The 14,264-nt window shown below is 63.0% G+C and overlaps 1 protein-coding gene across 1 annotated transcript; it reads left to right on the top strand.

Moving 5' to 3' along the window:
* The first annotated feature begins 610 nt into the window (after positions 1–610).
* P3H4 (prolyl 3-hydroxylase family member 4 (inactive)) lies at positions 611–12,862 on the top strand. Its single transcript, XM_074978896.1, has 8 exons — positions 611–1,133; positions 6,088–6,237; positions 7,668–7,839; positions 8,790–8,918; positions 9,158–9,303; positions 9,572–9,655; positions 10,406–10,547; positions 11,458–12,862. The coding sequence occupies exons 1-8, from the start codon at positions 660–662 to the stop codon at positions 11,469–11,471; spliced, it is 1,311 nt and encodes a 436-aa protein (XP_074834997.1). The 5' UTR covers positions 611–659; the 3' UTR covers positions 11,472–12,862.
* Positions 12,863–14,264: the final 1,402 nt, after the last annotated feature.

The following is a 14,264-nucleotide window of genomic DNA, read 5'->3' as shown; positions in this document are numbered from 1 at the left end:
GGTCAGGGTTTCCCCAGCCTGTGCAGGACCATCATGCGGGCAAGGAGCAAACTTGGGTAAAGTAGAAACTCTGTGCAAGGAGCAAGGAGCAACCTCGTGCGAGGCACGAACATGGTGCAAAGAATAAACTCGTGTAAAGCATAACCCTTGTGCAAGGAGCAAACTCGTGCCAGGCAGAAACTTGGTGCAAGGAATACATTCATGCAAGGCTCGCACATGGTGCGAGGAGCAAACTCGTGCAAAGCACAGACCCAGCGCAAGGAGCAACCTTGTGCAAGGCAGAAACTCATTTCAAGGAGCAAACCCCTGCCAGGCAGAAGCTCCGGTGCAAAGAGAAAATCCGCGCAAGGTATGAACATGGTGCGAAGAACAAACTCGTGCAAGCAGTAAACTTGTGTGAAGCATAAACGCAAGGCAGAAACTCACTGCAAGGAGTGAACTCGTGCAAGGCAGAAACTGAGTGCAAGAAGCAAACGCGTGCAAAGGACGAAGCCGCTGCAATGAGCACACTCGTGCTGGCGGCCGGCTGGGGCAGCACTAAGACCTCGCGGCTCCGCCCCGGCCTCCCCTCCCCTCCCAGCCCAGCCCAGCCCAGCCCAGCCGCCGGCTGGGCCCCACGCCGGGCAGCTGCGCACGGAGCGGGAGGCGCCGCGCCGGGGATGGAGCGGCCAGGCCGGCGGCGGCGGCTGCTCTGGCTGCTGTGGCTGCTGGCGGCGGGGGGCCCCGCTCCGGCCGGCGCGCAGTACGAGGAGTACAGTTTCCGCGGCTTCCCGGAGGCCGAGCTGCGGCCGCTGCAGAGCGCCTACGCCGCCGCGCTGGAGCAGTACGAGGGCGAGCGCTGGAAGGAGAGCGCCCGCGCCCTGGAGGCCAGCCTGCGCCTGCACCGCCTGCTGCGGGACAGCGAGGCGCACTGCCACCGGGAGTGCGCGGGGGGCGCGGCGCCGCCCGCGGGCGCGCAGGAGGAGTGGGGCCGCGAGCTGGAGCTCTTCGGGCTGGTCCTGCAGCGGGCCGCCTGCCTGCGCGGCTGCAAGCGCGGCCTGCCCGTCTTCCAGATGCGCTACCCGCCGCCCGAGACCCTGCGCGACTTCCAGCGCCGTGCGCCCTACCAGTACCTGCACTACGCGCTCTTCAAGGTGAGGCCAGGGCGCAAGAGCCGCGCAAAGGGCGGCTCCCGCCTCGGCAGGGGGCGCCGCCTGCGCGCAAAGGGCTGTGCCAGCCCCGCTGCGCGTCTCGGCCCGGGGCGCAGCCTGCGCGCAAAGTATCCCCCCTCCCCCCATCCCCGGCACTGCAGGACTCCCGCGGGTGTAGAGTTGGGCCCTTTACCGCCTTGCACCTCAGCCCCGCTTTGGTCTTCCTGCCTCAGGGGTTGGGGTCGGGGGACCCATTTTCAAACAAAGGGGCAAGGTGTGTGTCTAGGCCCTAAGAGCGGCCCCACTGGGTCGGAGCGAAGGTCCATCTCGCCCAGGATCCTGGCTTCTGACGGTGCCCAGTGTCGGGTGCCCCAGAGGGAGAGAACAGATCAAGCGATCCCTCTCCTGTCGCCCCTCCCCAGCTTCGGGCAGAGGTCGGGGACGCCGTTCCTACCCATCCTGGCTGAAAGCCCTCGATGGACCGAACCTCCGTGACTTTATCCAGCTCTTTTTTGAGCGCCGTCATAGGCTTGGCCGTCACAGCATCCTCCGGCAGGGAGTTCCCCCGGTTGACTGAGTGTTGTGCGAAGTCCCCGTGCCTCCTGGTCTGTCTCTCAGCCCATACCTCCCATTCCTAGCTCTCCTCCTGCCTGGCTCACTGTCTCCCACACTCGGCACCAGACCTGGCCCAGGCAAGTGGCCTCCTGGCATCTCGTGTGGGGGAAGGGACACAGTTTGCAGGGCCCTTGGGCTCCTCTGGGCAGCGGGTATCTGTGCCCTGGAGCTCAGTCTGCCCAGAGCACGCTGAACAGTGCAGGGCACTGGGGTCGGCCGACGATGGTGACAGCCCCTTCTGTGTCCATGGGTGCCACAGGAGCCAGGGACTGCGAGGAGAACAGGTTCCTTGGCTGTGCCTCTCTTCCCCACCCCCAAGCCTCAGTGGTTCCTTCAGTGTGTTTCTTTCCGCGCCGGTGCTGGAATGTGGCGTTGGGGGTGCCCGCGTGCTTTGCCCAGCAGGGGTCTAACGGGGCCCCTATCCCAGTGCTACCAGCAGCCTGGTCAGCTGCCCCATTCATTAGGTGATCTGCCACTGTTTCCCCTCGGAGGCTGGAGCCCGGGCACCCAGGCAGTGGCTGGGACCAGCGCGGAGTTCCTGCTCTGGGGTGGAGTGTTAAAACTCTTGCCAGTTGCTTCTGATCTTGTCTTTTCTGTTCCCTCCCCCCTTTTCCCCACCCCCTTCGCCCGCCCTCTGCACAGCTGGAGCCAGGAAGCCCCCTGAGTTGGATCTGCAGGAGGAATGCAGATGCCACGTCCCTGCATCCAGAGCAGCAGAAGCCTGGGAGGCAGCTTAGCCCAGAGCTGGGCTGTAGACACTGCCAGGTTCCTGGTTGGCTGCGAGAGGGACAGATCAGGCTTTTGGAGCCATCATTGGTCTCACTTTCCCGTAGGCGCTGTTAGCTCTGCCTTGTCCCCGCTGTGCTCAGCCCTGCGGTTCCTGGGAGGTAAAACTTCCAAAACTTCTGGTTGCCAAAGCAGAGGCTGGTCCCTCCTTGCAGCACAAGGAACAGGCTGAGTTCACGTCTCACTGGGTCCGAGGCAGTCAGCACTAGCATCCAACTGCGTGGTTGGAATGGGGAAGCTGGTTACCTGGGGGGGGGCCCTTTTGGTCAGCCCGAGAAACCACAGTGCTGGGGCAGGGCTCCGTGTGCCGTCCTGTCCACGTGGCAGAGATGTGAAGAGCTTTTGAAGAGCAAAGGCAAAAGGGAGGCACAAGGGGCTTGGGCCCAGAGCTCCCAGTTTTGTACCTGCTCAGGGAGAGTTAATTGAACAGGCCGATGAAGGGGGCCCTCTGGGGACCGGAGGAAAGGCAGCTTTTAGAACAAAGGGATTCTTAGTTGCACCCTCTGCAGTTTTACCCACTGAGTTGGCTGTAGAAGAGCTCTGCGCAAACCCATCTCACTCACTCCCCCCAGCTCCTCTTTCCATTGGCTTTCCTGCAAACGCCGGGAAGGCTGCAAGTCCAGCAGCCCAGTTGTCCTCTTGGCTTTCGCTCCTCCTTGCGCGAGCCATGTTGCTTTGCCCCGTGCCTCAGTTTCCCCACCTGTGAAGTGGGGATAATGAGGCGGGGGAGGGGGGAAGTCTGTAGCGGGGGGGGCTGTGAGGGTTAGTTTCCACGTCGGTGGTTCTCATCCTTTGAATGCCGTCGCATGAGCCTTGCTGTGGGTGACTTCTTGCCACATTTCACAGTGCCGAGGGTTCCTTTAAGAGGATGGGTTAAAGTGCCCCGGTTCTCCATGCGGGCCATGCTGAGACGGGCTCCTGGGAGGAGTCTGGCTTTTGTGTGCAGAAGGCAGGAAGTAGTTCTGCCCAGCTCTTGTGCGCGCTGTGGTTCGTTTCCGACAGGCCAAAGAGGGAAGGTTCCTGCTCAGGAGGCACGTGGGATAGGACCTCTTGCTAAAGGGACATGTGTTGTCCTCCCACCCCCGGGGTTTGCCAGTCAAACCTCCCTGGGAGGGACTGCCAGCCCAGAATCCTTGGCATGCGGGGCAGTGAGTGTAGCTGGTAGGAGTGTGCGGACGAATGCCAGTCAAGATCCCCGCCAGGCCCGTAGGCTGATGAACAGGAGCAGTCTGGGGCTTTCCTGGGTTAGTGGCTGACCTGGAAAACATCCCAACCTGCAGCTGGCTGGGCCCCGGAATCACTCGGGGATCCTGGCTGGAAATAACAAACCCAAGAGGGTAAAGCCTGACCCAAAAGTCCACATGAAGGGACCCCAAGGCGCCGCCTGATCAGCCCCAGCTCCCTGCAAGCAGCAGAGGTATGGGGGCCGGGCAGATTTGCCAGTGTTGGTGCCGTGGGATGGGGGCCCACAACATGCCAGTTGGGTTCATTGGCTTTTTATCTGTCTGGTTCTGCCTGGTGGCTGCTGCCAGCGGGGAATTCATCCCCGGGCTGCTGCTGATCAGAGGCGCTCTGTCGGAATCGCTGCCTCTGAGCGCTTCCTAGTGTGTTCCCTATGGGAATGCTCCCCGGACTGACCCCATGCTCCCTTTGTGTCCCTAGCTATGCCAGGCGGCCTCGGCCCATGAGATCACTTGCAACTCGAGTGGATTCTTAAATCTCTCTGTAAGGCTCTTGAGTAAAATCAGTTGCCATGGGGTGAAAAGGAGGTTCCTCTCGTGGATTGGTAACTGGTTAAAAGACGGGGAGCCAAGGGTGGGAATAAATGGTCAGTTTTCAGAATGGAGAGTGGAAACCAGCGATGTCCCCCAAGGGTTCATACTGGGCACAGTCCTATTCTGCCAAGATATAAATGATCTGGAGAAAGGGGTAAACAGTGAGGTTGCAAAGTTTGCCGATGGTACTAAACTGCTCCAGATCGTTAAGGCCAAAGCAGGCTGTGAGGAACTTTGGAAAGGTCTCACGAAATGAAGTGAATTGGGCAGCAAACCGGTAAATGAAACTTCCTGCCGATAAACAGAAAGTAACACAAGTCGGAAAAAATAATCCCAACGACACTTACAAAATGACAGGGACTGAGTTAGCCGTGACCACTCGAGAGAGAGAGCTGGGTGGTGTTGTGGATGGTTCTCGGAAAACGTCTGCTCAACATGCAGCAGCAGTCAAAAAACCAAACAGCGTGCAAGGAATCATTAAAAAGAGAGAGAGAATAAGACAAAATCTTACTGCCTCTGTATAAATCTGTTGGAACGCCTGCATCTTGAATATTGCGTACAGATGTGGTCAGCTCATCTTAAAAAAAGAGACTTGAGCATTGGAAAAGGTCCAGAAAAGGGCAACAAAAATGATTCAGGGTTTGGAAGGATTGCCGCGTGAAGAGACATAAACAAGGCTGGGGCTTTTTCTCCTAGAAAAGAGGAGGCTAAGAGAGGGGATCTGATAGAGGTCTATAAAATCGTGACAGGTGCGGAGAAAGGGAATAGGGAAAAGTTATTGTTCTCCTCAAGCAAGAACTAGGGGTCATGAAATGAAATGAATGGGCAGCAAGCCTGGAACAAACAAAGAGAAGTTTTTCTTCAGGCAGCGCCAGGTCGGCCTGTGGAACTCCTGGCCACAGGCTGTTGTGAAGATCTGGACTTTATCAGGGTTCAGTAAAGAGCTAGATTAATTCATGGAGGTTAGAGCCATCCCCACTCGCGTCTAGGCTGGGTAGGAATGGTGTCTCTTGCTTCTGTGTGTCCGTGGGTGTGTCAGTCTGGAAATGGGTGACAGGAGGGGGTCACTTGATGATTGCTGGTTCTGTTCGCTCTCTGGTGCGCCCGGCATTGGCCGCTGACTCTGGGCTAGATGGACCTTTGGTCTGACCCCGTGTGGCTGGTTTTCTGGGTTAGCAGCAGTACTCGGGAAGGTTGAAACGTCCCAGTTACCCAGGGGGAATAAAGCAGCTTGTGTGTTCTTGCCCAGTGTGCTGGGAGCTGCTGTCCTGCCTTCGGCCTGGTATGGCCCAGGGGCCCGAAAGAAACACTGGAGGCTTAGCCAAGCAGGGCAGGGTGGGCGGGGGTCTAATCCCCCAGCCGGGGGTGGAGGGCAGGTGGGTTCAGTTCCTGGCTCTGCCCCAGTCACAAGGGGACGTGTTCTCAGCACCTCGGCGGGGTAGGGGGTGTCCAGAAAGCAGGACTGGCAGATGGGTGCCAAACCCTGCTTAGAAATCTCTCCAGCCTCTGCAGTTCCACTGGGCCCTGGCAGCTTGCGCCCCACGGCCGACTGGCTTTTGGGGAGGGTCAGCCCCCACCCATTGAATCTCTCACCGGGGAGCTCTCCCACCGGCACTGACCAGGCCAGAGTGACTGAGTTAGGGCAGCCAGAGCCATGTGGCTTCTCTGGGCCTGTAGCTGAGGAGCTGAGCCCAGAGTGGTGCTCACGGGGTGACTCCGGTTTGATGGTCGGGGGATGCCGGAGCCAGCGGCTGTCCTGTGACTCTACTGCCCTCTCTCAGGCAAACAGGGTGGAGAAAGCCGTGTCTGCCGCTCACACCTTCCTGCAGAAGAACCCCAAGCATGAGATGACCCTGAAGTACCTGAACTATTACAGAACCATGGTGGACGTGGACGAATACCTGGTGGACTTGGAGGCGCAGCCCTATGAGGTGAGTGTGCCCCAACCGAGGGCCCAGCCAGAGCCAGGAGTGCCGCAGCTGTGGGTCGGGCATGAGGCTGTGACTGAGCTGGAGGGGGTGGGACGTGGCCATGCCTGGAAGTAGGGGCTGCAGGCCAGGCTTGGGTGCATCCAGGGTGACCTGAGGAGGAAGCTTTGCATCGTGCCTGGCCCTGGCCACCCCGTCACCACCAGGATCTGGTTAAAGAGCAGGCTCCGGTCTGTCTGAGCCTTCCTCCTTCCCTCCCTGCAACGCGGCTGCTTTCAGAGCAGCAGGAGGGGCCCTACTGCCTACTGCTCCTGGGGCTTTGCCCTGGCTCAGCCTGTGGTTCTGAGGGGGGCAGGCTAGGCCCTACATTGTGGCTTATTTTCAGAGGTGGAAAAAGTACCCAACAAGTTACTTGAGCAAAAGTATCAGAGAGGGAGCCGGGTTAGTCTGTATGTTCGAGAACAACAAGAAGTCCTGTGGCACCTTACAGACTAACAGGTATTTTGGAGCATCAGCTTTCGTGGGCAAAGACCCGCTTCATCAGATGCATGAGATGCATGAATCTCTAAGGTGCCCCAGGACTTCTTGTTGTCCTCAAGTAAAAGTGTGACTGTTCTCACTTCTGGATACTTGAGTACAAGAAGGACCTGGGCAGGGGGCTGTTTTACTCAAGTGGTTTCCCCGAGAGTACATTTTCCATCTGTTTATTTTGCGCCAGGCTCTGCTGTCAGCTCCCAGCTGGGGCAGGACCGTGGGGGAAGGAGGCGTTTGCTGCCTGAGGCTACCCCGGTACTTCCTGGGCTCTGCTCAGAGGCCCTGGCTGCTCCCGGTCTGTGTCGCAGCCAGTGGCTGGTGGACAGAAACCCGCATATCCGGCATGCGTTCGGGAGCTGGGGCAGCCCACCGTCCTGCACCGCCGGGAGCCAGAAGCAGCCTGGCGTGCGGCGTGGCTCCCAGCGGAGGGCGTCCCGGCTGCGGCTGGGACCCGCCAGCCCACATGGGTCAGGCCGGGGGTCGTGGCTAAGCTGTGCCGGCAGTGGGGTTCGAACCAGCTCTGCTCAGCGTGTGACACTCCTGCGTGCTGCTCAGCTTGCACAGGGTGCCGGAGCCGGGTGGGTTCTGAGGCTGCTGTGCCCCCGTGTCTGTCCTGTCCCCCCAGGTTCAGACCCACTGTCCTCCGGAGCCTTCTGGGGGGCTGCGGTCCCGCCGAGAGCAGGGGCGGTTTGTCCACACGCAAGGCCCCCCGGGGGGCCTTTGCTTCCCTCCCCTTGGACTGTTGGAGGCTTCCCGAGGGGCTTGAGCTGTCCCTGGGGCACAGCTTTCTGCACAGGGCCGCATTCCCCGGCAGCCCCCGGGCTGGCGCGGAGGAGACGGCAGAGCCCCGCTGGCTGCCCCCTTCCCGCCCCTGACGCGGGGCCGTGCGCTCCCTGCAGACGGCCTTCGTGCGCGCGGTGAAGCTGTACAACAGCGGGGATTTCCGGAGCAGCAGCACCGACATGGAGCACGCGCTGGCTCAGTATTACGAAACCTACGAGCGCTGCTTGGCCGGCTGCGAGGGAGCCTTGGAGCTGCAGGAGTTCAAGGACTTCTACCCGGCCATTGCAGGTGGGGCGCCCACCCTCCCGGGCTGCAGTGGGAGGAGGCGTGTCTCCCAGCCCCACAGAGCCATGGGGTGGGATCTGCCGGGGGGGCGCTGGGGAGGAACTGGCCAGGAGGCGACAGACAGGTGGATGCCTCTGCATCCCCCCGGCCCGTTTCCGACACACGGGGGGTGTCCAGAGCCGGTGCTGGCAGGCTCCAGCCCCGCCCCGCTGGCAGTGGCCTTTGGGGGCCTGGTGGGACGAGAGTCGGGGGCAGCTGCTGGTGTCTTTGTAGCAGGTGCCCGGGGTGAGGAGGGGGTGCAGGGAGCTCACCCGAGTGCCCCCGGGAGGTGGGTCTGGCGCTTTTTGGGGTTCGTGTGGGGAACCACCTGCTCCTGTCCCACACCCGGTGGGGCACAGGCTCTTTGCCTGCCCAGCATGAGGGGAGGGGGGCACGCGGGGGTGGCGCAAACCAGCCAGTCTGAGGAGCCCCCAGACCCATGGCAGAGCCACCCCAGCTGTGAGGGGCCAGGGAGAGACGTCCTTGAAGGGCAGGTGATCCCTGCTGGTCCTTGGGGTTGGGGTGTCTTTGTGGGGAGGGGTAGGGAGAGTGGCTGGAGCCAGGGGGGAGTGGCTGGGGGATGCCAGTGGGGGGAGGGGCGGGGAGAGTGGGTGGGGCTAGGGGGAGGGGCTGCGGGATGCCAGTGTGGGGAGGGGCGGGGAGAGTGGCTGGGGCTGGGGGATACCACTGGGGGGAGGGGCAGGAAGAGTGTCTGGGATTGGGGCTAGGGGATGCCGGCGGGGGGGGAGGGGCGGGGGGGGGGCTGGGGGATGCCGGCGGGGGGGGAGGGGCAGGGGGAGGGGCTGGGGGATGCCGGCGGGGGGGGAGGGGTGGCAGGGGGGGAGGGGCAGGGGGCGGGCTGGGGGATGCCGGCGGGGGGCGAGGCGGCCGGCGTGACGGGCGTTTTCCCCTAGATCACTTTGTGGACGTGCTGCAGTGCAAGGTGGAGTGCGAGGCCGAGCTGACTCCCAACGTGGGCGGCTACTTGGTGGAGAAGTTTGTGGCTACCATGTACCACTACCTGCAGTTCGCCTATTATAAGCGTGAGTCGGGTCCTAGTCGGCTGATTCCTGCGGGGGGGGCAGCGGGCAGTTGGCAGCCGGCTGGGCGGGGAGTCGGGGGATGGCCACAAGCCCCCCCCCCCCCCCCAAAATCCCCCCCCCGGCCTGTTTTCACTCTCCCTCTGTGGTGGGGGTTCCCCAGCCCCAGCACTGGGCCCCCTCTGCTGGGGGGGCCCCCATGCCCCCCGCTCATGCCCCCTCCCTGCCCGGCTCCTGCGCAGTGAACGACGTCAGGAACGCCGTCCGCAGCGTCTCCAGCTACATGCTCTTCGACCCGGCCGACGAGGTGATGCAGCAGAACCTGGTCTACTATCGCTTCTACCGTGAGCGCTGGCACCTGGAGGAGGCCGACTTCAGCCCCCGCCCGGTGAGGGGCCTGGGGTGCTGGCTGGTTTGGAGCAGCGGCTCCTGGGGCAGGCAGGGCACAGTGCTGGGGTGTCCTCCCCGCCCCCGGCAGGGCCCACTGGGTGGGTGAGACCAGCTCCTGGAGATGGGGAGCCTGGAACTGCTCTGGTGCCTGAGTCGGGGGGTTTCCCTGGTGCAAGGAGCCCGGCTGGGCAGGGGCTGGCTCTGCCTGGAAACTGCTCCTCCCATGCAGCAGTGAGGCTGATGTGCCCCCCCCCATCCCTCCCCAGGAGGCGCTGCAGTATCACAACCAGACGGCCACGCAGAAGAAGCTGCTGGACTTTGCCAGGCAGTATTTGCAGGCTGATGACGAGGTGAGCTGGGCTGTGGGGAGGAACCTGCTGGAACCTCGTTGGCCTGGGCCCTGCACAGGGTGTGATGGGGTTCTGGGGTCCCCAAGCTCTGCTCCCCGTCCGCAGGCAGGAGGGACTCTCACTCAGCAGGTAGAATAGGAAGTTTAGTTGGCGACAGAGGCCCAGCTGTTACAGAAGAGTCAGTGCAGCAATCAGAGACAGTCACTCCACCCCATGCTGGGGAGAGGAGCCCGAGGGGTGCCCCTCTGGGGTGTAGCCCCCCTGGCCAGGCTGGCTGCCTTCCAGCTCTCTCTCCTCCAGATTCAAACCCCGCTCGGCTCCTCCCTGCTCTTTGTTCAGGGCAGAGGTGTTACCTGCTGGCTTAGGTTACAGCCCCAGGGGGTCACCTTTAGCCGCTGGGAGCTGCTCGGCCTGTCGCACACATCCAGCCTGAGTGTCACATGTACTCCCCCGACTCCATCACACAGGGCTGGGCCGTGTCTCTCTTGGTTCGGAGCCCTCGGCCAGGCCAGTGCTGTTGGGCCCCACCCCAGAGCTGGCTGCATTTTGGCCCGGTGGGAGGTGAGCCCTGTGTATCCGGCTGATATGGGTGAGCCAAGGCGTGGGTGGCTCTGAAAGGTTCCCTGAGGGAAGCAGTAAAGGCTCCCATTTAAAGGAGCCTGCGGAGAGCAGGGCACGGGGTGGGGCGGCCTCGGTCCAGGGGCTGGGCACGGCGGCCGGTGGTGATGGCGTCTCCTCCCTGTGTGGCAGATGGAGCTGGAGGAGGGTGCGGAGCTGGAGGGGCAGGACCTGCCCTCGGACAGCGAGTTCGAAGGCGACGGCGACTACGAGGAGGGGTTTTTCGCCGAGTGGTGGCAGGAGCCCAAGTGCAAAGGGGACAAAGCAGACGAAGGTTACTGACCGCCAGCTCCTGCTGCCTCCGGGGCCTGTGATGCTGGGGGGGAGCCCCACCCTGCACTGGTCCCACGGCCGCCGCCCGAGCCCCCTGCCCTGGCAGGGCCCCTAGAGAGCCGAGAGGAGCAGCTCAGGGGTCGCAGCATGGCTTGGCTTCCGGCTCCCCAGAGCCGCCGCTGGCAGCCCCCAGCCGTGGAGATGCCCTCCGCTCGGGCGGGCTGAGGCTGGAGGGGTGTGGGGGCGGCATGAGGGGAAGCTCTGCCCCATCTCCAGCCCCATGTCTCCCAGGGTGCCCAAGGGCCTCGTTACGCTGATGAGCCTCACTCCGGTGTCTGCAGAGCTGGGCTCTTTCCTCCCCCTACTTCCTCTCCTGGCTGGGGAAGGCCCATCCCAGCCCCGCCTGGCCTCTGGCAGCGGCCTGTGCCCGTGGGTAGCCTCTGCTGTGCTTGCTGTGCAGGCCTCGCCCGTGGGGTTGCCCGTGAGTACTGAAGCTGAGGGGTGTCCTGCCCCGGCTCCGGGAGCCAGGGCGAAGCGGCAGCTTTGCCCAGCGCTCAGGGCCAAGGGGCGGCCGATGGGTGCGGCAGCGTTCGCCAGCTGCGGAAACAGCCCGTTCTGGCTGGAGACCGGGCGAGGCGTGAGCCGTGCGCCTCTGAGGCTCAGCCCTGCTCCCCCTCCCCACGCGCTGCTCCCTCCGGCACGTCAGTCTGCTCTCGGCCCCGCCGGGGAGCTCCACCCGCAGCCCACGGCACGTGCTTGGCACCGCCCGGGCAGTGCCACTGCAGGAGGTGCTTGGCACAGTTCCTGAGCCGCAGTGGGCACAGAACCAGGGACCATCCTGCTGCCCCGATGTCCCTTGTGCCCAGGCAGCGCCTGGGTCGCCCCTAACGCCAGCTCTTCTTTGTTTGCAGGGAGGATCCACTGAGCCACATTCGCAGCCGCGTCTCTGCCCTCTCGCCCGCCTGGGGCTAAGCCAAGGCGGCCGGGGGCCCCCGGTGACCTCTCCCTGGGGGTGAGGCCGGCTGCCCCTGGCGCAGGGCTTAGGGCTCCCCCAGGCCGGCTCCCGTGGGGATCCCAACGGGCTGGGACCTTTCTGGATTTTGTGCCTAAACTTTAAAAAACCATTGACGGACCCCTGGGCTCCGAGCCGATCCCACGTGTCTCCTGCTCTGCCCATGAGGCCTCACTGCCCAGAGCTGGAAGAGCGCTGCACCCCCCATGAGCTCCAGGGACTGGTCCATCCTGTGCAATGCCCCCGGCCCCCCCCACTGGGCACGGTGACTCCTTAGGGCAGGTGGGGGCCAGTGACAGAAGACGCTGGGGCTCCTCGAATGGTCACTGGTGGCCTCTCCCCCCAGCTGTCTCTGGCCAGGGTGGGGGGAGGGGAAGTAGCACCTGTGGGACTTTGGGATTTGCATGTGACACACACACCCCCCCAACAGGCAGCCTTGTGGGGGAGGGGCAGGAAGTGGCCGACACCCCAGGACAGGCCCTGGGCTTAGAGGGAATTGTCTTGATCCAGAGGTGGGGAAAGTCCCCCAAAATGTTACTTGAGTAAAAGTGCAGCTGCTGGGGGGCAGGGGGTTCCGTCAAGGCCAGCCTGCCCTTCCGGGAAACCACTCGAGTGTGATGCATCTTAGTTGTGCTCGAGAATGCAGCAGCCTCCCTGGCTGCCCTTGGGGTGGCAGCTTCTTACTTCTGGGTATTCAAGTAGAATTAAGACTTCTACTGTTTATGCTTTTACTCAGGTAGTTTTCCAGACAGACACTGAGATTTTTACTTAATTACACCCCCACCACTTGTCCTTTTACTCAAGTAACTTCTTGGGTCCTTTCCCCACCTCCGTCTTGGTCGGCTTCTGGGGCTCATTTGTGGAGGCCGAGCGGGGTGGGGAGAGTCCGACCCAAGGAGGGCAGGGGCTGGGCATCCAGCTGCCAGCACTCCCCGTCCTGTTTCGCCGTCCCGTCGTCCTCCCCGCAGCTCACATGGTGCCCCTTAATCCTAGGCCTAGCCTAGTTCTCCCCTCCCAGAGCCCCTCCACCCCAAGCTGCTGTGCAGTCTGGGTGATTGCTGTAAGTATCAGAGCCCCACGAAACTCGTTTCACTGGTGACGGAGGTGCCCTGGAGCAGCGCCCCCTTGTGTCGCGTGGTAGCTGCTGACCTTGGCCCAGGCGTGGCCCATCACTGCAGCGGGCATCCTGGCTGATGCTCAGCCCTGCACCGAGTGCCTTAACTTCTCTCGTGAGCCTGGACCAGCGTTCCCGCCTTGCTCAGGTCCCGGTGTATTTGTGCTGAACTTGAATAAAATCCTGACGGGTCCTGGCTGTGCTGCCTTCCTGCACCCCTGCTGCATGCTGGGGTGCAATTCCCTCGCCGGCGGGGCTGGAGAGCCCCCAGCGGCTCTGGTTCTGTGGCAGACAGGGCTAAGAGAAGAGGGACCCGTGGGCAGGGAAAGACCCCAGAATGAGCAGCACACGGATCCCAGGCTGTGACGACTTCCCCCGGGGACATGGCAGCTGGGCCTGGGCGGGTCAGTGCTGAGCTGGTCTCCGAGGCTGGATCTGAACACAGCAAGACCTGGATACTTGGCACGGGGGCTTTAAGTCCACGCGGGGAAGGGAGTGCGAACTCCACAACCGGGTTGAGCTTAGTGCAGGAATTGCTGGGTGGGATTCTCTGGCCTGCATGGGCCAGGCCAGCTGGTGTCAGAGTCTCTTTGGCCTTCACAGTGAAGCCCTCCAGCATCTTGTCCCCGAATTGTCCCTACTGCCCCCCAAGCCTGGGCACCACCCGTCTGCACGGGGCGGGAGTGAACGTGAACCAGGGGCAGGGCGGCATATGCTGGGCAGGGGCGGTCCCAGCCCTGGGGGGATGCTGGAGGCCTGGCAGCTGCCGGGGTGGGCAGCGATGGGGTGCAGAGGGGGTGGCTTAGCTACCCCCCCCCCCCGATCAATTACCTGCCCCCAGGCTGGCCCAGGCCAGCAGGCAGGGAGCTTAGGGCTGGCCTGAGGTTCCCGGTGCTCCCCAAGAGGTGGCGCTGCAAGCCCGGAGGAGAGGCAGCGGGTGAGGGGGTGTTGCTGTGTCTGGCCGGGGTGCAGGACCTGGGGGGGGCGGGCATGGGACAGCTGATGTGCGGTAGAGGGCCTGGGCCCCCTTCCTGCCTGCTCTCTGGCTGGGTGGGCCACACCAGCCCCTGTCTCTGCCCCATTCCCTGAGGCACCTTCTCTGGCTGTGCCCAGATGAGGGGGGCTGGGACAAGGTGTATTGGGGGGTGGGCAGGTGCTGAGAGACGCTGGACCAAACACCCTGCACAGGGTGGAAGCCGCCGATCTGAGGTTCCTCTAGAAGCGCCTCCATTTGGTGCCGGTTCCTGGGTGCCCCAGGAGCGCCAGCTGGAGGTACCCGTCTGATAGGCCACATGTGGAACTCGGGGGGTAACTTCCAGCCCCTTTGTCCGCAGAAGGCTGGTGGGCTCCCCCTGCTCAGGCCGGCTTCTGCCCTTTGCCCCCCTCCTGCAGCGTGCAGGGAGGTGGCCCCCTCCCACATGCGTGAGCGTCTGACTCATCTGTGCCGGGGCAGGATGCGGGAACCTGTGTGTCCTGCTCCCTGCACCGCTGGCTTTGCATCGTCGCTCCCCTCCCCTGGGGGCCCTGCCATGGATGTGCCCCTGGTTACTGGAGTTGCTTTCCCTGCTGCTCACCTGGGCCCAGCCTGGGGA

The sequence above is a fragment of the Carettochelys insculpta genome, chromosome 28 (assembly GCF_033958435.1).
Source record: "Carettochelys insculpta isolate YL-2023 chromosome 28, ASM3395843v1, whole genome shotgun sequence".
In the NCBI taxonomy this organism is placed as follows: Eukaryota; Metazoa; Chordata; order Testudines; family Carettochelyidae; genus Carettochelys; species Carettochelys insculpta.
This window is presented reverse-complemented; position numbering and strand designations above follow the sequence as displayed.

Excerpts from the sequence above, each read along its gene's own strand:
- P3H4 (XM_074978896.1), top strand. The coding sequence starts at position 660 with ATGGAGCGGCCAGGCCGGCGGCGGCGGCTGCTCTGGCTGCTGTGGCTG. Across the intron at positions 7,840-8,789 it reads CTTCTACCCGGCCATTGCAG|ATCACTTTGTGGACGTGCTG; the intron begins GTGGGGCGCCCA and ends GTTTTCCCCTAG. Across the intron at positions 8,919-9,157 it reads GCAGTTCGCCTATTATAAGC|TGAACGACGTCAGGAACGCC; the intron begins GTGAGTCGGGTC and ends GCTCCTGCGCAG.